The sequence below is a fragment of the Microcebus murinus genome, chromosome 5, assembly GCF_040939455.1.
Source record: "Microcebus murinus isolate Inina chromosome 5, M.murinus_Inina_mat1.0, whole genome shotgun sequence".
Taxonomy (NCBI): Eukaryota; Metazoa; Chordata; class Mammalia; order Primates; family Cheirogaleidae; genus Microcebus; species Microcebus murinus.
The window spans coordinates 12,097,464-12,120,789 of NC_134108.1; the positions used below are offsets into that span (position 1 = coordinate 12,097,464).

Below are 23,326 nucleotides of genomic sequence, written 5' to 3' on the forward strand. Positions count from 1 at the left end.
ACTTATCAGATGGTTGAGCAATGGATTCAACCTAAGAGTATTTCAGAAAAAAACACTGCCACAAGATGCAATTATAACAAAACAGAGGAACTATATTAAGGATCACCCAATAAACTAAGTTTGTTCTTATCAATAAAGGCAATAATACAGTAGAAGAGTATTGAGTTGTCTTAATGAACAGAAACATCAAACAGACAAGAGAAAATAGATAAATGACTCTGGCAGAGAAGGTAAAAGAAAGAGAGAAAAATGTGGGAAATCAAACTGAAACTACTCATCTCTCAGACTCCGGAGAGCACAGGTGAAAACACTAGCTTTATACCTGGGTTCTGTCTCTTGTTTTTCCTTTTCACCTGATTGTTCTCGTATAGAATTTCTTTTACCTGTCATTTTAAAATATCACCTCTTTTCCCAACTAGAGTTCTCTAAACTTTGCTTTCACATTTTCTAAGCACTCATACCTTCATCGCATACATGGCCACAGTCATCTTCACATGTTGTGTACGACTCTTGTCTTTTCCTCCTGATTCAAACTGGTTCATTATCCCCCCAGGGTCCAGTTCAAACGCCCAAGCAGAGAAGCTGATTGTCTGGCCTGTGTCCCAGATTGCTGGCCAGCTTATGAGTGTCCTGTCCTGGGGTCTGGTGCCTTGTGGCCTTGTGAGAACAGAGTTTGAGGTACACAATCTGGGCATCACAGCGGCAGAGGCTCTGATTGGGGAGTGTCCCCGTTGAAGGCAGCATAGTGCAAGCAGGGATCTGAGCCTTGGTCTGTCCCGTCCAGCCAGCTGCCATCTGGACTGTGTATTGCAATATGGTTTGAAATGTGTAGCTCAAAAGCATGGAGCTTTATTCAAAAGAAACGACATCAGATATATTTACAGTATAGCATAGTATTTAAGAAAATGAGCTTTGGGTTCATAACCTAGGTTTGTCTCTTTGTGACTTTGGTGAAAGATTTTTAATCTGTGTCTTGATATCTTCTCCTTTATATCAGGGTTAATACTTTTCTCATAGAGTTGTTAGAAGATGATAATGAGATAATGTTGGTTCGACAGTTGTCTCAGTGCCTGTCACATAGTAAAAACTCAATGTACGATAGCTGTCTCTACCAGCCACAGCAAAAATAGGAGATTTCTCTATCAACACTACACTCTGTTAATGTGGTTGGTCAGTAGTCTCCTTAAGGCTAAAATGAGTTGTCCACATTTTTTGTAGTTTAATAATTTAAATCTTTCTGTCATTATGTTTTCAAGTCTTTTATTATACTATGTTGTAAAGTTGTCAAAATTTCTAATTAGAGAAAGCCTGTAAAGTTCTTTTGATCTGCTGGCATCAGGTACTATATTAAGTAACACTTATAGGCCAGGTGCGGTGGCTCACGCCTGTAATCCTAGCTCTCTGGGAGGCCGAGGCGGGTGGATCGTTTGAGTTCAGGAGTTTGAAACCAACCTGAGCAAGAGCGAGACCCCGTCTCTACTATAAATATAGAATGAAATTAATTGGCCAACTAATATATATACAAAAAAAATTAGCCGGGCATGGTGGCACATGCCTGTAGTCCCAGCTACTCGGGAGGCTGAGGCAGAAGGATCGCTTGAGCCCAGGAGTTTGAGGTTGCTGTGAGCTAGGCTGACGCTACAGCACTCACTCTAGCCTGGGCAACAAAGTGAGACTCTGTCTCAAAAAAAACAAAATAAAAACCAAAAAAAAAAAACAAAAAAAAATATAAAAAAAAAATAAATAACACTTATAGAGCCTTAGAGGGTATATCAAATTGCCAAATAACTATACAGTTTTTTCTTCTCTTTGTGACAAGTACCTTCCATGGTCTAAATAGAAAATAGATAACTGCATTCTAGAAAGCAGAAGGAAAGACCAAAAATAAGATAGTGGGGGAGGTAAAGTTGAAAATATAGCATTTAAAGAGATAATCTGCATGCAGTGTTCTTGACAGCCAAATTCTGGGCCTATTAGAGCTGCCTGTCCTGTCAGGAGCAGACAATAGCATGGGGTATGTAGGAGGAAGAGAAGGGAGTAGCACATTCATTTGGCATGATCTTGGAAAGGAGTGAATTTCTGTTAGTTAAAAACGTTTTTTTCTTATTTGCTATTATCACCAAGAAGGAGCATATATGTATATATATATTTTTTCTGAGTCTATCTAGTCACATAATTGACCTAAGTTTGGAGAAAGTTTGCTAGTTTGACCCCTTAAGACATTCTGAGCTAGTCTAACAAATGTGAAGGGTCACCAACATTGACCCCAAATTCCTACCAACTCAACATGTGGGGCACTGATGCTTTCCAGCAGGGATTCTGGACATACTCTTTTGAGCAAAGCCAGAAAGCCATATTTTCTTCCTTTTTTTTTTTTTAATTAGGACATAGCACAGAGAAAATAAATGATGCTTTATTGTACAAATCTCAACTTGCTAGTTGTAACTCTAGCTTTTTTTTTCTCTTCTAATGAATTGAGGCGGACATTGCATGAAAAAGTACTAACAGATAGTCTGGTTTGGTACTCAAAGTGTGGTCCATGGACCAGCAGTTCTGGCATCACCTACGAGCTTGTTAAAAATTTAAAGTCCCAGCACCACCCCAGATGGACTGAAGCAGAATCTGGATTTTAACTGGATCCTATTAAAGTTTGAGAGGACTGGTCTGGAAGCACACAGGCCTGCACAATGTGAAATTGAACTTTTATTCTTAACTCCATCACTGATTTGCATTTTGAAAACATCACTTTTTTCCAAGAATCTTTGTTTTTCTTATTCACAAAATAAAAATAGTTTTCATCTTCCTTGACAAGGCACTTGTGAGGTGAGATGACATAGACTATAAAGTGCCTATGTGATCATGGAAATCAAAGTCCTGCTATTTTATGTAGGAAGACTAAAGTATACACCTGAGATGAAGGATAAAAATTGCATTGGAAACACTTGACTGTCAGACAAAATTCATTTATTTTGCTTCAGAAAACAAGTGAGGTGGAAATAATTAACTTGGCTTCCGTTTCCAATGGGAGAGAGATGAGTGGTCTTTTCTGCCAACCTTTTTTTTTTTTTCTTGCTGTTTATGAGCTGGTGAGACAAATAATCTAGTGTTTCTAATATGAAATCATCATTTAGAAAAATATTTACATAAAAATGAAAGGGAAATTTAAAAAATACCACTTAACTAAAAATACTGAAACGCTTCTCGGAGGTTCAAGGGCAGACAGAAAGGTTTAACAAGCTCTTGCTAGTCTTTTTGTTTATTTATTTCAGCATATTGTGGGGGTACAAATGTTTAGGTTACATATATTGCCTTTGCCCCACCCGAGTCAGAGCTTCAAGCGTGTCCATCACTCAGACGGTGCACACCACACCCGTTAGGTGTGAATATACCCATCTCCACCTCTCCCCTCCCACCTGCCTGACACCCGATGAATGTTACTACTAGATGTGCATGTAAGTGTTGGTAAGTTAAGTCAGTTAATACCAATTTGATGGAGAGTACATGTGGTGCTTGTTTTTCCATTCTTGTGATACTTCACTTAGTAGAATGGGCTCCAGCTCTATCCAGGATAATACAAGAGCCGCTAGATCACTATTGTTTTTTGTGGCTAAGTATAACTCCCTGTGATACATATACCACATTTTATTAATCCACTCATGTGCTGATGGGAACTTGGGCTGTTTCCACATCTTTGCAATTGCGAATTGTGCTGTTTTGAACATTCTAGTGCAGATGTCTTTTTGATAGAATTTCTTTTATTACTTTTGGTAGTAATGCCCAGTAATGGAATTGCTGGATCAAATAGTAGTTCTATGTGTAGCTCTTTGAGGTATCTCCATATTATTTTCCACAGAGGTTGTGCTAGTTTGCAGTTCCACCAGCAATGTAGGAGTGTTCCTATCTCTCCACATCCACCCCAACATTTATTGTTTTGGGACATTTTGATAAAGACCATTCTCACTGGAGTTAAGTCCTATCTCATTGTGGTTTTGATTTGCATTTCCCTGATGATTAGAGATGTTGAGCATTTCTTCATATGTTTCTTAGTCATTAGTCTATCTTCTTTTGAAAAGTTTCTGTTCATGTCCCCAAAGGCAATCACAGCAACAATAGCAACAAAATAAATAAATGGGACCTGATCAAATTAAAAAGTTTCTGCACAGCCAAGGAAACTATCATGAGAGCAAACAGACAACCTACAGAGTGGGAGAAAATGTTTGCATGCTACACATATGATAAAGGGCTGGTAACTAATATCTATATAGAACTTAGGAAAATCAGCAAAAAAAAAAAATCAAACAACGCAATCAAAAAGTGGGCAAAGGACTTGCTAGTCTTAGTATAGCAACTGGGAAGGACTTTCACACTTTTGTTCTGGGGTCAGGAATAAGCTTTGTTTTGTTATGTCCTTATAACCTGTAGATCTTTTTTTTGTCCTATGATCCTATTTGTTACCTGCTTTTATTATTTTTGGATGTTCATTTGTGGCCCTGTGAAGACCTAAGCACCAGACATTAGCCACAGTAAAAACAATATGATGCCCCTAACTAGGTTGTGGCATGCCCTTCAATATTTAATAATATGTTGTATATTTCTCAGATCATAACAACAAAAAAAGCCAATAACGGTATTTTTTGACTCCTAACATCACCATTTATTATTTTGTTGTCCTTATATTTGTGGGTGATTCTGGAATCAGGTTATTAAAGGTCAGAGACCTTGTATTTCAACATCAGGTTTTCTCTGAGGAGAGGTGGACGGCTGAGAGGCAAGAACCTCTGTGGTGATGTACCTTTCACTTCTCCCTTATTTTTCCCGATTGCTTTAATCTTATCTGAACATACTGCTTCCTTACCATTATCTTTCTATTATGTTTCTGGATGAATTCAAATAGAAAATGTTCATCTTTTGAACATTATATGTGACTTTTAGGGTGAATTCTGCATTCACTGTCAGTGACCACAACAGGTTCACTTTACCTGTGTGTTAATTTTAGTTTGCTTTTTATAAAATTTTTTATTTGTATGTATTTATGTGCTATTTTTCTCCATAGGTATATTGTATTGTGGTGCAGTCAGGGCCTTCAGAGCATTCATCCCTGGAGCAACACACATTGTACCCACCCACCATCCACTCCCCTCCCACCGCCCGCCCCCCACCATGTCTCCCTTGCCCAACAGTCCACATAGTTCTAAAATTTAGTTATTTTGTGGATGATCAAGTTATATACACACACACTCACATCCCCCAAAGTTTAAGTTAGGGAAAAAAAATGGGAAGGGGTGGAAGATAGCCTCTCACATATTTAATATCAAGATAATATATTTTCATAGAAATATATTAGATAATAATAAAATTATTCAAAGGGGGAATCCTATTTATTTATCACTTAGGAAATATACTCTATGCATTGTTATTCTAAGATTCTAAAATTATTTCTATCTTCACTGATTTAATACCTATTATATCAGATATGTGATCTTAATGTAATGATTTTTACCCTAACATAACTACAAACTAAATGCATTGATAAAAACTAATTTTATTTTCTAGCACAATCTCCTAGCACAATTGAGCTGCTTGGTGGAAAAAGAGAAATGTAAAGAAATCGTTCTGTTTATTTTTGTTAGACACTTGTTTGGTTTGCTTCTTAAAGTTTGTTAAGTATATATTACTTAATTTTAAATTATCGTGATATTGAAAGGTACGTATTTAGGCTTTATTCAAAGTAAATAATACCGAGCTAGCTGTCAAAAAAAAAAAAAAGGACATGTGACATTAGTGTCCTTGTATGTCTGAAAATGATTAGAGTCCTCAATCCTAACATCCCCTCTAAGAGTCACTGTCTTTCTACTTTATTTTCTTAAAATTTTCTTATGGCTCCAGCTTGACCCCAGACCTGTTGCTGTGCTTACTATCTCTGGTGTTTATCATTAGTTTTTATGACAATCTCATAAATGGCTACTTTATTGAGATATATTTTATATACCATAAAATTCACACACAAAAAATGTACAGGTCATGGTTTTTAGTATATTCACAGAGTTGTGCAACTGTCACCATTATCCAATTCAAGAACATTTTTGGCACCAAAACAGAAACCCCTACACGTTAGCTGTCATTCCCATTCCTGCTTGTCCCACCATCCCCCCAATCCCGGACAACCATTATTCTACTTTGTGTCTCTGTGGATTTGCCTAATCTGGACATTTTATGAAAATGGAATCAATCATGGAACAGCTGGCCTTATGCGACTGGCTCCTTTTACTTAACAGAATGTTTTCAAAGTTCATTCATGGTGTAGCATTGTGGTTAATTTAGTACTTCATTTCTTTTAATTACTGAATAATATTCCTTTGTAGGCATATGTCACATTTTGTTTATTCCATCCATCTGCTGATATACATTGGGGCTCTTCCCACCTTTTGTCTGTTGTGAATAATGCTGCAATGAACATATATGTACAATTTCTATGTGAATATATGTTTAAATTAAATTTATTTCTTCTTTTTGGAAAAAATTTTAATAGAATTATAGGGTATAAATTGAATTCCATTACATGTATATATTATATATGAAGTGGTGAAGTCTGGACCTTTGTACCCATCACCTGAAAAATGTACGTCGTACCCCATCGGTAATTTTTCATCCCTCACCTCCTCCCAGCTCCCCTCTTTTGAGTATCCAATGTCCATTATACCACTCTGTGTGTCCTTGTGGAGCTATAGTTCAGCTCCCACTTAAGTAAGAACATGTGGCATTTATTTTTCTGCTCCTGAATTACTTCTCTTAGGATAAATGGCCTCCAGTTCCATCCAAGTTGTTACAAAAGATATTATTTCATTCTTTCTATGGTTGAGTAGTAATCTATGGTGTGTATGTGTGTATATACACACACACACACACACATATATATGTATACAACAACCATATTTTCTTTCTACTCATCAGTTGATGGACACTTAGGTTGATTCTATATCTTTGCAACTATGAATTGTATTGTGTAAACATATGAGTGCTGGTATTTTTTTTTGATATAATGATTTATTTTCCTTTGGGCAGATACCCAGTAGTGGGATTGCAAGACCAAATGGTAGATCTACACTTATTTCTTTGAAAAATCTTCATACTTATCTTCATAGAGGTTGTACTGGTTTCCATTCCCACCAATAGTGAATAGGTGTTCCCTTTTCACTACATCTGTGCCATTATCTATTATTATTTGACTTTTTAATGATAGTCATTCTAATTGAAGTAAGATGATACCTTTTTGTGGTTTTAATTTGCATTTCTCTGATGATTAGTGATGTTGAACATTTTTTCATATGTTGGTCATTTGTATATCTTCTTATGAAAAATGTCTGTTCCTGTCATCTGTCCACATTTTAATAGGTCATTTTTTTTTCCTTGCTGATTTGTTTTGAGTTCCTTGTAGATTCTGGATCTGGATATTAGTTGTTTGTCAGATGTATGGTTTACAAATATTTTCTCCCATTCTGTAGGTTGTCTATTTACTTTTTTGATAATTTCTTTTGCTGTGAAGAAGCGTTTTAGTTAATTAAGTCCCATTTATCTATTTTGACTTTCTTGCATTTGCTTTTGGGTCTTAGTCATAAATTCTTTGCTTAGGTCACTGGCCAGAAGAGTTTCTCCTAGGTTTTCATTTAGGGTTTTTATGAATTCAGGGATTACATTTAAGGCTTTAATCCACCTTGAGTTAATTTTTATGTAGCTGAGAGAGAGGGATCCAATTTCATTCCTCTACATGTGGCTGTTTAATTTTCCCAGCACCATTTATTGATAGTGTATCCATTCCCAAGTGTATGGTTTTGTCTGCTTTGTTGAAGATTAGTTGATTGTAGGTATACAGTGTTATTTCTAGGTTCTCTGTTCTGTTCCATTGATCTATGTGTCTACTTTTATGCCAATACCATGCTTTTTTAGTTGTTATTACACACTTGTAGCATAATTTAAACTCAGGTAATGTGATGCCTCCAGTGTTCTTCTTTTTGCTTAAGATTGCTTCGGCTATTCTGGCTCTTTTTTTGGTTCCACATAAATTTTAGAATTATTTTTTCTAATTTTGTGAAAAATGATGTTGATATTTTAATAGGAGTTGCACTGAATCTGTAGATTGCTTTGGGCAGTATGAACATTTTAATGATGTTTATCCTTCCAATACATGAGTGTGTAAGGTTCTCATTTTTTTGTATTGTATGATTTCTTTCATCACTGATTTGTAGTTTTCCTGTGGAGATCTTTCACCTGCTTGGTTAAATTTATTCCTAGGCATTTTTTTTTCCAGCTATTGTTAATGTGATTGAGTTCTTGAATTGGTTCTCAGCTTAGTCATCATTAGTGTATAGAAATACTATTGATATTTGTATGTTAAGTTTATAACCTGAGATTTTGCTGAATTTATCAAATCTAGGAGATTCTTAGAGGAGTTTTTAGGGTTTTCTAGGTATAAGATCATATCATCAGCAAACAGATATAATTTGATTTCCTCTTTTCCAATTCAGTTGTCATTTATTTCTTTCTCTTGCCTGATTGCTCTGGCTAGGACTTCTAGTACTATGTTGAATAGAAGTGTTAAAAGTGGGTATCCTTGTCCTATTCCAGTTCTTGGGGGAATGTTTTCAACTTTTCCCTTTTCAGTATGATATTGGCTGTGAGTTTGTCATTTTCTTATTTGGAAGTGTGTTTCTTCTATGCTGAGATTTTTAAATAACTTTTATTTTTTTATTTATTATTTTTTTTTATTTCGGCATATTATGGGGGTACAGATTTTAAGGCTTCAATAAATGCCCATTTCCCCCCCTGCCCCCAAAAGTCTGAGTCTCCATCATGACCATCCCCCAGATGGTGCACATCTCACTTATTATGTATGTATATACCCACCCCCCTCCCCCCTCCCACCTGCCCAATACCCTATTACTGTAGTACCTATGTGTCCACTTAGGTGCTACTCAGTTAATACCAGTTTTCTGGAGAATATATCTGGTGCTTGTTTTTCCATTCTTGGGATACTTCACTTAGTAGTATGGGTTCCAGCTCTAACCAGGAAAATATAAGATGTGCTATATCACCATTGTTTCTTAGAGCTGAATAGTACTCCATGGTATATATATACCACATTTTATTAATCCATTCTTGGATTGATGGGCACTTGGGCTGTTTCCACAGCCTTGCAATTATGAATTGTGCTGCTATAAACATTCGAGTGCAGGTGTCTTTTTTGTAGAGTGTCATTGGATCATTTGGGTAGATGCCCAGCAATGGGATTGCTGGATCAAATGGTAGATTCAGTTGTATCGCTTTAAGGTATCTCCATATTGCTTTCCACAGAGGTTGAACTAGTTTGCAGTCCCACCAGCAGTGTAGGAGTGTTCCTCTCTCTCCGCAACCACGCCAGCATTTATTGTTTGGAGATTTTTTGATAAAGGCCATTCTCACTGGGGTTAAGTGATATCTCATTGTGGTTTTGATTTGCATTTCCCTGATGATTAGAGATGTTGAGCATTTTTTCATATGTTTGTTGGCCATTCTTCTGTCTTCCTTAGAAAAATTTCTGTTCAAGTCCTTTGCCCACTTTTTAATGGGGTTATTTGATTTTTTCTTCCTGATTTTCATGAGTTCTAAGTATATTCTAGTTATCAGTCCCTTATCGGATGCATAGGATGCCAAAATTTTCTCCCATTCTGTAGGTTGTCTGTTTACTTTCATGACTATTTCTTTGGCTGTGCAGAAGCTTTGTAGTTTGATCATGTCCCATTTATTTATTTTTGTTGCTGCTGTGATTGCCTTTGGGGACTTCTTCATAAACTCTTTGCCCAGGCCAATGTCTAGGAGAGTGTTTCCAACTTTTTCCTCTAGAGTTCTAATAGTTTCATACCTTAGGTTTAAGTCTGTTATCCAGCGTGAGTTGGTTTTTGTGAGAGGTGAAAGGTGTGGGTCCTGTTTTAGCCTTCAACAGGTGGCTATCCAGTTTTCCCAGCACCATTTATTGAAGAGGGATTCTTTTCCCCAGCGTATGTTTTTGTCTGCTTTGTCAAAGATTAGATGGCTATATGAGGATCGTTTTATATCAGGATTCTCACATCTGTTCCACTGGTCAATATTCCTATTTTTGTGCCAATACCATATTGTTTTAATTACTACAGCTTTGTAGTATAGTTTGATATCTGGCATATTAATACCTCCCATTTTGTTTTTGTTGCCTAGAATTGCCCTTGATATTCGGGGTCTTCTTTGGTTCCATACGAAGCGTAAAATTATTTTTTCTATATCTGTGAAGAATGCTGATGGGATTTTAATAGGTATTGCATTGAATCTGTAGATCAGTTTGGGTAGTATAGACATTTTGATGATATTGAGTCTGCCGATCCATGAGCATGGTATGGATTTCCATCTGTTTACATCCTCTGCTATTTCCTTCCTCAGTGTTTCATAGTTCTCCCTGTAGAGGTCTTTTATGTCCTTGGTTAAGTATATTCCTAGGTACTTTAATTTCTTTGTTGCTATTGTGAAGGGAATTGAGTCTTTGTTTTGGTTCTCAATTAGATTGTTGTTGGCGTATATGAATGCCTCTGATTCCCTGAACAGACCAATCTCAACAGCTGAAATAGAAACAGCAATTAAAAATCTCCCTAAAAAGAAAAGTCCCAGTCCAGATGGCTTCACACCTGAATTTTACCATACTTACAAAGAAGAACTAGTACCTATCTTGCAGAAACTATTCCACAACATCGAGAAGAACGGAAACATCCCCGACACCTTTTATGAAGCGAATATTACTCTGATACCAAAACCAGGAAAGGATGCAACAAAAAAAGAAAACTACAGACCAATATCCCTAATGAATATAGATGCAAAAATTCTCAACAAAATCTTAGCTAACCGAATCCAGACACTTATCAAAAAAATAATCCACCATGACCAAGTGGGATTCATCCCAGGGATGCAGGGATGGTTCAACATACGTAAATCTATCAATGCAATTCACCACATAAACAGAAGCAAAAACAAACACATGATTCTTTCAATAGATGCAGAAAAAGCTTTTGACAAAATTCAACACCCTTTCATGATACGAACACTTAAGAAAATAGGCATAGAAGGGACATACCTAAAAATGATACAAGCCATATACGACAGACCCATAGCCAACATCATACTGAATGGGGAAAAATTGAAATCATTCCCACTTAGAACTGGAACCAGACAAGGCTGCCCACTATCTCCACTTCTGTTCAACATAGTGCTGGAAGTCTTGGCTACAGCAATCAGACAGGAAAATGGAATCAAAGATATCCAAATAGGGGCAGAAGAGATCAAACTTTCACTGTTTGCTGGTGATATGATATTGTATCTAGAAAACCCCAAGGATTCAACCAAGAAACTCCTGGAACTGATCAATGAATTTAGTAAAGTCTCAGGATTAAATAACTTTTAACATGAAGGGATGCTGGGATTTATTAAATTCTTTTTCCACATCTATTGAAGTGATCATCTTTTATTAAAAATTCTGTTTATGGGGCCAATCACATTTATTGATTTGTGTATGTTGAACCATGCTTGTATCCCTAGAATAAAACTCAATTTATTGTAGTGAATTTTTTTTTGATTTGCTGTTAGATTTGGTTTGCTGGATTCAGTTTGGTTCAATCTTGGGAGGTTGTGTGCTTTCAGGAATTTATCCATTTCCTCTAGATTTTCTAGTTTATGAGTGTATGGTTGTTCATAATCGTCTCTGGAGATCTTTTGTATTTCTGTGGTATTGTTGCAATGTCTCCTTTTTCATATTTGATTATGTTTATTTAGATCTTTTCTTTCCTTGGATAGGCTAGCTAATGGTTTATACATTTTATTTATCTTTTTGAAGAACCAACTTTTTGTTTTGTTGATCCTTTGTATTCTTTTTTTGTTTGTTTGTTTCTATTTTATTTAACTTTGCTTTGATCTCTATTATTTCTTTTCTTCTGCTAACTTTGGGTTTGGTTTGCTCTTGTTTTTCCGTTTTCTTGAGGTACAATGTTAGGTTGTTAATTTGTGATCTTTCTACTTTTTTAATGTAGGGATTTAATACCATAAACTTCCCTCTTAGTATTGTTTTTGCTGTATCTCACAGGTTTTGGTTTATTGTGTTTTCGTTTTCATTTGTTTCAAAATTTTTAAAAATTTCCTCCTTTATATTTTCATTGACCTAGTGATCATTCTGGAGCATGTTGTTTAATTTCTATGCGTTTGTACAGTTTCGGAAGTTCCTCTTTGTATTGATTTCTAGCTTTATTCTACTGTTGTCTGATAAGATTCTGATGTGATTCAGTGAGAATGGCTTTGCTTTTTAAAAATTTGTTAAGACTCATTTTGTGGACTAAAATGTGATCTATCTTGGTGAATGTTCCAGTTGCTGATGAAATGAATGTATATTCTATAGGTATTGGGTGGAATGTTCTTTAAATGTCTGTTAAGTCCATTTGGTCTAAAGTGCAATTTAAGTCCAATATTTCTTTGTTAATTTTCTGTCTTGATGATCTGTCTGAAATTCCCCACTATTATTGTTTTGCTGTCTGTTTCTTTAGTTCTAGTAATATCTGTTTTATAAATGTGAGTGTTCTGATGTTGGGTACATATATATTTAGAATAGTTATATCCTCTTGCTGAATTGATCCCTTTATCATTATATAATGACAATTATCTTTTTTATGGTTTTTTATTAAAGTCTGTTTTATCTCATATAAGTATAGCTACTCCTTATCACTTCTGGTTTGTTTTTTTTTTGTGGAATATATTTTTCTACCCCTTTACTTTCAGTCTGTATGTGTCATGGGTAAGGTGAGTTTCTTATAAGAAGCATATAGTTGGGTCATATTTTTTTCATCCATTCTGCCAATCTATAGGTTTTAAGTGGAACATTTAATCCATTTATGTTTAAGATTAATATTGATATGTGAGGCTTTTTTCTTATCATATTGTTAATCGTTTTCTATTTCTTTTATAAATTCTTTCTTTTTTTTCTTTTTGTCTTTGTGGTTTGCTGAACTCCTGTCATGATGCCATTTAACTCTTTTCTCTTCTTCCTTTGTGTGATTGTCTTGTTAGACCTTTGAGTTTTATAATTTCATGTGCTTTTGTAATGGTGAATATTGACCTTTTGTTTCCATGTTTAAGACCCCTTTGAGCATTTCCTGTAGGGTAGATCTAGTAGTGACAAATTCTGTCAGTATTTGCTTGTCTGGAAAGATTTTATTTCTCCTTCATTTATGAAGCTTATTTTGGCCCTTAATTTATGAAGCATATTGTGGCAGCATATAAGGTCATGGCTGACAGTTTTTTTTTTCTTTTTCATTCTGCACTTGAAAATGCCATCCTATTCTCTTTTGGCCTGTAAGGTTTCTGCTGAGAAGTCCTCTGTTAGTCTCATCAGGTTTCCTTTATAGATGACTAGATACTTTTTTCTTGCTCATCTTAAAATTCATTCTTTCAATTTGATATTAGTCATTCTGATTATAATATTCCACGATGAAGTCCTTTTTTCAATTTATTTGCCTGGGGATTTTTGGGTCTCTTGTATCTGAATGTTTAACTGTCTTGTTAGTTCTGGGAAATATTTATTGATTATTTCCTTAAGCAGATTTTCTAAAGTTTTTGATATCTCTTCCCCCTCAGAAGGCAAGAAACCATGGGGTGTGTGGTTCACTCAGCTCTCAGTCTCTCAGCAACTCATGGAAAGGCAGTGGGAATTGTCCTAGGTGTATGTAGGAGAGCTTGGGCTCCCCTGTCCCTCCTTAGGTAGGAAGGACTGTAGCCACATCAGCTTGAACTTGGTTCAAGAGCAAGGTATAGCCCAGTGCTAAACTGTCAAAATGGTGCTTTGGGCATGGGACCAGTGAGGCTTGGGCCCCACCTAGGCAAGAAGTGTGGGCAAGAAACTGTGTAAAATATCATCTGCTCACATCTTGGTCTGAACAAAAGCCTACATCAGTGTGGTGGGGACCTTCTCAGGGGTATGTGGGAACACCTGGGCTCCTCTATCCCTGCGCATCTATCCACCCTCGGGGCTGCACAGTGACTGCCAGTGTATCCACAGTTCCCTGGTATCTAGGCTCTCAGAATGACATCTAGCTCAAGCTGCTCTAGGCTCAGATGCCTGTGGGATTTCACGTGGGTTCCCTTTCTGGAGCAACATCTCTGTGCAATCTCTAGGCTGCTTCCTATGGTAGGCCTAAGACCTGCATGGGTGGGTAGGTAGGGGGTGTTCTCTTGTAGCTAAGATGTTAAGATCTTGTCTTGGAATATGTGCCTTGGGGACTTCTCTCTTACTGTTTGCCTATATCCAAGAGCTTCTCCGAGCTCTTAGCCCGTCCCTAGTTGGGCAAGTTGCCCTGAACTCTCTCTTTACCCACTTTTTGTGCTTCCCTTTGCTTCCTTGGTGAATCCTAGAGTTCTCGCCTAGACAATCTGTTTGAAATGGAGAATCTGCTTACTATTCTGGTTTTCTCTGTGGAGGAGGCACATATTTCCTGTGTCTAGTTGGCCATCTCGATCCTGTCTCCTGTGTGAACATATGTTTTCAGTTCTCTTGGATATATATCTAGGAGTAGAATTGCTGGGTCACATGCTAACTCTATGTTTAGCATTTTGAAGAACTGCCAAACTAATTCCTAAAGTGGTGGCTCCATTTTACATCCCCACCAGCAATGTATGAGGTCTCCAATTTTTCTACATCCTCACTCACACTTACTATTGTCTGTCTTTTTAATTTTGGCCACCCTGGTGGGTGTGAAGTGGTATCTCTTTGTGGTTTTTGGCTTGTATTTCCCTAATGAGTAATGATGATGAACATTTTTTCATGTGCTTGTTGATGAAAGCCCACTTTTGATGTCTGCGCGCACAGCTTGAGCCAAAAAGTCTAATTTCCTTCAGATATAGTTTTGAATATTTTTCCCTTTTTTGAGAGTGTTTGGTAGAGAAAAAAGAGGTTGTGCTGACAAATGTTTAAATCAGTTACAAAGTTAGTTCAACATCTCTGCTTTCCATTTTATGAAAGAGTATTGTGAATACTTGTGGTAACTTTCTGGGGTCCACTGGGGAAAACTAATTCTTACTTAAAGATTTCTAATTTTAGAAGAGTAAACTATAAAGTCAGTGAAGTTTGCTTGATTTTGATGCTCCTAGATAGCCATAATATGCTTTTCTTTTCCCTTTGGAGAAGTTATTTTATTTTATTTTTTTTAGTTCTTTTTAATGCCATACTTTTTGTAGGGTCTTCTCTCAAGCTTGCTCTCTGGACAGGAAGCAAAACATATAAACATTGAGGAGTACATGGTGGCAAAAGAAATTTCCTTATGTATCTTTCCCAAGATTATTTTCAGGGTTTGAAGGAATGAAGGACTAAAGTTCTTAGTGAGAAATTAGAGCAACATTAAGAAATCGAGATTTTCTTTGGGTAACCTCTGTATCATTTGAGGCCCTTTTAGGGGCATATGCTTGAATACCACAAGCCAGAGTAACTTAACAAAGGTGACAGACTGGCTCCCATGGACTGAGAGGAGTCTATTGGTGTCATCAAGATCTGTGTCTCAGGATTGATTGGCTGCATCATTATTAATCTTGGGATGATTCCTAGAAGCTTCCAGCTCACATAATCACAACATTCAGTTTAAAAGAAAAAGAGAGGGCTGGGTATGGTGGCTCATGCCTGTCATCCTAGCACTTTGGGAGGCCTAGAAGGGAGGATTGCTTGAGCTCAGGAGTTCAAGATCAGCCTAAGCAAGAGTGAGATCCTGTCTCTACTAAAAAATAGAAAAATTAGGTGGGCATGATGGTGTGTACCTATAGTCCCAGCTGCTTGGGAGGCTAAGGTAGGAGGATCCCTTGAGCCCAGGATTTTGAGGTTGCAGTGAGCTATGATGATGCCACTGCACTCTACCCAGAGTGTCTCAAAATAAAAAAAAATAAAAAATAAAAATGAAAGAAAAGAAGAGAGATGCCTTCCCTGATGATATCCCAAACCCAAACCAAAGTCCCAGAACCCAGTTTTCCTGGATCCCCTGGGCCTGACTTGAGACACTTGCTTTTGTCTGCATCAATGACTGTGGCCAGAACAGTAGAACTGCCAGTGGTTTAGTCTAGTACATGTAGTCTCCCTGAACCCTGTGGTATAGTTACTTCCCTATGTGGCAAGATGGGGATGATCACTGTCTACTCAGAACCACAGATCACAAGCAGCTTTCTTCTCTCAAAGGATAGTTCTGGGAAGGACATTAAGAAGTCATCCAAGGCAGCGATTCTCAAACTTTAGGGTGTATATGAGTTTGCTAGGGCTTGCCTGCCCCACCATTGTATTTTAGAAGCAGATATTTGTCTAGTTTCATAAGTTAAAAGATGGAGAGGAATTTTGCCCTGGGATGAATCATCCCCTGAGTTTCACCTCGAGCTCACCAATACTTGATATATATGACATTTGGATGAGATTGGGTCTTAGAGTTGACGTTGGAATGGGTTGAGACTTTTGGAGATGTTAGGATAGTGTGAATGTATTTTGCACTTGAGAAGCACATGAATTTTGGGGGGCCAGAGGGTGGACTATTATGGGTTGAATTATGTCCCTCCAAAATTCATATGTTGAAGTCCTAAATCCTAATATCTCAGAATGTGACCTTATTGGGATTGGAGTTGTTATAAATTTAACTAAGATATGCCAGGCCTCTAATCCAATATGACTAGTGTCCAGATAGAAGGGGGACATGTACACAGGGACATGAAGGGAAATGCACACAGGGAAAACACCATATGAATATTGGAGTTACGCAGCCACAAACCAAGGAACCACCAGAAGCTAGGAGAAAGGTCTGGAACAGTTCCTTTCCTAGTGCCTGCGAAAGAAACATGGCTCTGCAGTAACAAAATGCCACAAATTGGATGGCTTAGACAACAAAAATTTATTGTCTCACAATTCTGGAGACTAGAAGATTAAAGTGTCCACAGGGCCATGCTTTAGAACAATAGTATTGAATGTTCTTTCCTTGATTTTAACCAGGTTTATTGTTATTGCTTTTTTTTTTTTTTTAATAGAAGAAACAAAAGCATCTGAAGATGATGAAATGGAAAAGCTCTACAAATCCTTAGAGCAAGCCAGTCTATCTCCTCTTGGGGACCGACGACCTTCAACCAAAAAGGAGTTGAGAAAGTCCTTTGTTAAACGGTGCAAAAATCCATCCATAAATGAGAAACTCCACAAAATCCGAACTTTGAATAGCACATTAAAGGTAACAAAATTTCAGATTGGATGAATTCTATGGATATGTATTAAAAACAAAAAACAAAAAACAAACGGTGGGGTCTGCAGAGAGATGCATGCTAATCAGAGCGTGTTTGTGTGGGTAAAGTAAATAAAATCTTATAAAGATCTTATAAGTGATATAACCTTGGCATTCTTTTTATTCTTTTCTTTTTTCTTTCTTTTTTTCTTTTTCTTTTTTTTTTTTTTTATGAGACAAAGTCTTACTCTGCTACCCTAGGTAGAGCGCAGTGGCATCATTCATAGCTCACTACAATCTCAAACTCCTGAGCTCAAGTGATTCTCCTGCCTCAGCCTCCTGAGTAGCTGGTACTGTAGGTACTGTAGCTACACCATGATAGCGAACTTATTTTTCTATTTTTAGTAGAGATGGGATCTTGCTCTTGCTCAGGCTGGTCTGGAACTCCTGAGCTCATAATTCCTCCCTCCTCAGCCTCCCAGAGTGCTAGTATTACAGGCGTGAGCCACCCTGCCCAGCCAACCTTGGCATTCTTAAAGCACTGGGACATTCACACAGTAGCACCCAAGGCAGTTTTCTACAATGGGCCTTGATTTTTACATTCACTCTGACATAAAATTTCAAATTTCAAGTTCTTAGATGGCAAGGGTCATGTGTAATTTGTTTTTGTAACCCCTGTAACTAGCATAGGACCTGGCTCAATAAACATTAATTAGAGACAGAGAGCATCAACTGGTGAGAATAAACAGTAGTAGAAATAAGATCTTGGTTTTTTTTTTTTCTGATTCATTCAAGTGTGCCATTCTTCTGTACTACATCCAAAAGAAAATGTTTAAATTTCAGATACAGCAAAGACTTACTTACTGTCAGCTGTAGGCACTGCAGCTAAGGAATACCATGAGAGCCTGGCAGGGGGAAGAAGTATATACTTTGCAGTAAAAGACCAGCAGATGTTTTCACAATGGGAATAGGGACAGTGTACAGGACGTACTGAAGCTATTTTCAGGGCCTCCCATAACTGAAATGGTTCTTCATAACAATAGCGTCCTGCTTTCACATTTAGATCACAGCATGAGCAGGAGGAGGCCAGGATACTTTGTAAAACAGTCCTGAATTAGCCTTAGATTCATGCATTTTGAAAAGCCTTGGTAGATCCTGCAATTTAATTCTATTCTGTACATGGCCTTTTGCATTAAGAATTTGAGTCCCTATCCAGAAAGAAGCGTCAGCAGTCAAAAGCTCTTACTCAGGCATCCCAGTTAGTCAGTGGAAGACCGAAGCATCCTAAAAGGCTGCAAAAATGAGGCTGGAAAGAAAAAGGGAAAGTGTATTTTGATTATAAAAAGAAAATATACAAATGCAGAGAAATTCTCTCATATTTAATGATAAAAGCTATTACCAGTCCTTATCCCATCGTATGTACAGCGTTGATAAATACATTTGGTCATTCAATGTAATACGTCATGGTGTGTTGGGATTTTTCTGTCTTATCTGTGATAGCTATGCCTAAAATTTTCATTGAGCAAATATTTCTTGAATCGTACTGTGTACCAGGCACTATTCTTGGTCACTAGGACTGTTGAATTGATTCCACTGAGCAGCAGAAAACAAAAATGTAGTTAAGATGCAATGCAATGAGTACTATAGCTGATACATGCGCAGGGTGCTTTGGTGGCCCAGAGGAGGGAAGTGGCTGACTGGGGGCATTAGGGATAATGTCATAGAACCCATGAGTAAGAAAGAGATGAAGACTATCAGGAAGGGAAGAACATTCAAGGAAATGGACTGTGTTGGATGATATCAGTGGGTGATATCTTGCAGTCCATGTTGGAAGAAATGGAAACTTATAGACCAAGGAGAGCTGGAGCAGTTTGGGCCATTTGTAGCAGGAGAAAGACTGTGACCTCAGGCTTTCTGTAGAGCAGCAGACTTAGGATGTTAGACCTTCACTGGACCATACCCTGACCTGGCCCCGGGGAGCCCACATTTGTGAAAATAATCCAAGATGTTGCCATCCCTTGGTTCTCTGTGACCTTTTGCCCTCCATGCACTGTGGCCATGCACTCAGTGAATCCAGAAGTTTCAAATGCTTCTCCCTCCAGGTCTCTCACAAGGCTGTGATCAAGGTGTCAGCTGGGGCTGCATTCATTCCCTCCCACTGAGAGGGATCTGCATGTATGTTCTTGAACATGGTTGTTGGCAGGATTCAGTCCCTTGCAGGTTGTTGGACTGAGGGTCTCAGTTGCTCTCTGGCTGCTGGCTGGAGGCCACCCTGAGTTCCTAGACTCATGGGTTTCCTCATAGGGTGGCTCACAACTTGGAAGCTGGCTTCCCTCTGAGTAAGTGAGACTGAGAGTGAGTGAGCAAGGTGGGTTACAACCCATTTCAGTAGTGACATCACATTACTTTTGCAATATTCTATTCAGTAGGAGCAAGTTGTTAGGTCAGCCTATTTTCAGGGAGGGTATCACACAAGGGCTTGAATGCCAGGAAGCAGAGAAGGTTGGGAGCCAGCTCAGGACTGCCTACTACACCCAGCTGAAGAGCGGCTGTCTCTGTACATTTGTGGGAAGCAGCCCTTTCTGTAGGTGCCTTAGGCCTGCAGCACAGGTGTAGTGCTGGTGTTGATGAAATGTCACAGGACCCACGCCATGTGGTCCCATTAACCTTAGGGGGTAGGAGGACATGTCGATGGGGGAACTGTCTTTGTTAAAGAAACAAAACAAAGACAAAGCACATTGACCTATTGAATGGAAACAGGTAATTCGGCACATGTATGTTTATTCATGTTGAAAGGCTATAATAATTATTTTAAACTGGTGTTAAAATTCAAAGCAGTCAAGAGAGTGGTTGCCTTTGAGGAAGAGGGGCGATTGTGACAGGGAGGGGTACAAGTGGAGCTTCTGAGTCCTGGGTGTGGGTCCTTTTATGACCTCAGTGGTGGTTACATGGATGTATTCATTTTGTGATAATTCCTCAAGCACACAATTTTCTACTAGTGTACTTTTCTCTATGTATATTATATTGCAATAAAAACATTTATTAAAAAAAAAAAAACTTCAAAGCTTGAGCGTGGACAAGCAAAGATAACAGAGTTTCATGCAGAAACAAGGAAACTGTTTTAACAATAATGTTTACATTAGCAACAGCCATGTTCCACAAATAAAGAAAAATGCCCATGCTGGGATTGTGCTGGAACGAATGCTCTTCAGGGAAATTCTTCTAGAAAGTCAAGAAAACTATTATGTCACATACTAAATATAGATCTTTAGGAATTTCTGACAGCTCAGCGTTCACTAACTTTTGGCTAAGCCTATTTTTATTTAAAAATAAATGATTAATGGGTCTGGCGGAAACTCAGAGTTACTCTGGCCTAAGTCAAAAGAGGAATGAACTCTCCCCTTCTCTAAACTGCTCTGGTAGAACACGTTTCCAATGTTTAGGTCTTGAGTCAAGACATGTACTGAATATCTGGAGTAAAAATGGAAAGTACAGCATTCTCTCTTTCACAATATTTTTGGAACCTCTGCCAAACCTTGCTTGTCTGCCAGAAAGCAAAGTGGGTGCCATGGGGGTAGCTCAAAGCCTCCTGTGACATCCAGGAGCAGCAGAGCCACTATGTGAGGCTCTGAGACCCAGGGTGTCTGGTCCAGGAAGGAGCTCGGAAGGTTTTGTTGTTTCTTTCATTTCCTTCCTCTCTATCCTTGTCTATAGTTTTTTTGTTTTGTTTTGTTTTACTTACATCCATAAAAGAACACAAGTTTGAGCCAAATGGTAAGAAATTTAAATTGTTTAGCGCCAAAAACCGTAAGAGCAGTGTTAGCCTAATGCCCAAAGTTGAAGACACCCTCTTCTAAAAACTTTTATCATATTTAAAGAAGTGGTTAATTCATTTGTGCCTGTTTAAGATCCATTTCACAAATTTTTGTTAATCTTCCAAGATCTTAGTTTTTTCAATAAAATATTAGGATCTCCCTCAGAAGCAGATGTCTAGATTTCTTTAGAACCAAATAAAACCCCTTAAATAACTTCATATTAATAGCACTAGGGTGACATGAAAGGATGAAAGCTTATTTTTCGGATAAGATTTCTTTTTTGAAGCAGATATTGAGAACTCAGAGAAAAGAAATTTGGCCCTGCCTGGCTATACACAATCCCTGTTCTCACCCACTTAACCTTCCTGTCCTCTGCTTCTGGGTCCTAGCCCAGCAGCTTGTTAGTCCTCTTTAGTTCCTTTCCTACTGTGCTGTTTTTTTCTTCTTCCTGGAAAGAAGTCCTCCTATCTTTATCTATCATCCATCTCTCTACCTCTCTATCTTTCTACCTATGTCTATATAGTTTTCGTTTGTTTATGGAGGGGCTTTCCTCAGACTCTAAATTGGGTTCATAATGCAAAAGAGATTAAAAAGCAAGTGGGTAATTGGTCCATTCATTCATTCCTTATTTCATATATTCATTTTGTCAACAAGTATTTAGTGAATGTCTACCATGCACCAGTCATTCTTTCAGGCTATAGTGGGCACACCAAACAAAAAGGATGGCAATCATGAAGCTTCTGCTTCAGTAGGGGAATAAACAAACAATTAATTATTAAATTTTATAGTATGATAAGAGATGATAGATTTATAGATGATAAATATAGATAGGTAGATGGATGACAGAGAATGGAAAAAAGCAGGATGGAGAATATTAAGGGATTGATTTTTAATTAGGAAAGAGATGAAAGTCTTCTTTGAAAGATGGAATTTGTGTAAAATCTGAAAAAGGTAAAGGAATGAGTCCTTTCCTTTTCTCTTGAGACAGGGTCTCTCTCTATTGCCCAGGCTAGAGTGTAGTTGCATCATCACAGCTTACTGTAACCTCAAAGTCTTGGCTCAAGTGATCCTTCTGCCTCAGCCTCCTGAGTAGCTGGGAGTATAGGTGCATGCCTCTATATCCAGCTTTTTTTTTATTTTTTTTTGATAGACAAACTCTCACTATGTTGTTCAGGCTGGTCTTGGATTCCTGGCCTTGAGTGAGCCTCCTACACTGGCCTTCCAAAGTGCTAGGATTACAGACATGAGCCACTGTACCCAACCAGGAACCAGTCTTGAGGTTATTTAAGGTGGAATATTTCAGGCAAAAGGAACAAAAATGCAAGTACCTTGGGGTGGGAATGTGCCTAACATTTTTAAGGAAAAGCAATGAGGTCAATGTAGCTGGGGTGTAGTGGGGATGGGGATGGTGAGAGCATCACTGGGCCAGAGAAGCATCTAGGGGTCATGTTGTATAGGGCCTTGTTGCCATTGCAAACATTGACTTTACTTGCAATGAGATAGAAAACTTTTGGAAGGTTCTGAACAGAGGTGTGGCATGGTTTGACATGTTTTAAAGGTAAAACCACCAGGATTTGCTGGTGGATTGGGCATGAGAGAAGGAGTCAAGGATGATTCCAATGTCTGTCTTGAGCAACTGGAAATATGGAGTTTTCATTAGGTGCTTTGTTGAAGACTATGGTTGGTGCAGGGTTTGGTGGGTATTGCGAGTGAAGGGGAGGAGCAGAGAATAAGAAGAACTTAGTTTTGGCATGCTATATTTGAGATGCTCATTAGGTGTCCATGTGGAGCTGCCGAAGAGGAAGTTTAGACAAACAAGCATGGGTCCAGGGGACAGGTAAGGGGAGATATAAATTTGGGACCATCAGCATGTAGGGAGAGTGGGAGAGATTGCATGAGATTACCAAGAGCATGAATATAGATAGAGATGAGGATAAAGGCTGGAGTTCTGGGACACTCTAGCATGAAGAGGTTGAGTGACAAGAAGGGACCAGCAAAAGAGACTGAGAATAAGTGGCCCTTGTGGGATGAGAACCATCAGGAGAACATGTCACAGAGGCAGCACCATGAAAGTATTCAAGAAGGAGGAATAGCCAACAGTTTTAAGTGTGTCATTGGTTACAGGGGAGGCAAGGTGAAATAGATTGTTTACTCTATTAACATTATTGGAATGCATTCTGTTTTGATAGAAGTTTAGAAGTCTCTTCTTTGAAAGAGATATCTTGTATACTCTCTATACATGTGTTG

The 23,326-nt window shown here is 38.0% G+C and overlaps 1 protein-coding gene across 4 annotated transcripts in view; it reads left to right on the plus strand.

Annotated features, from left to right (window-relative positions):
* Nucleotides 1–23,326, plus strand: part of IPCEF1 (interaction protein for cytohesin exchange factors 1) — a 170,432-nt gene that overhangs the window by 141,331 nt on the left and 5,775 nt on the right. For all 4 annotated transcript variants that reach the window (XM_020287278.2, XM_020287279.2, XM_076002851.1 and 1 more), the window contains one exon: nucleotides 17,080–17,273. In XM_020287278.2, coding sequence (XP_020142867.1) covers nucleotides 17,080–17,273 — 194 coding nt within the window. The remainder of the gene's footprint in view (nucleotides 1–17,079; nucleotides 17,274–23,326) is intronic.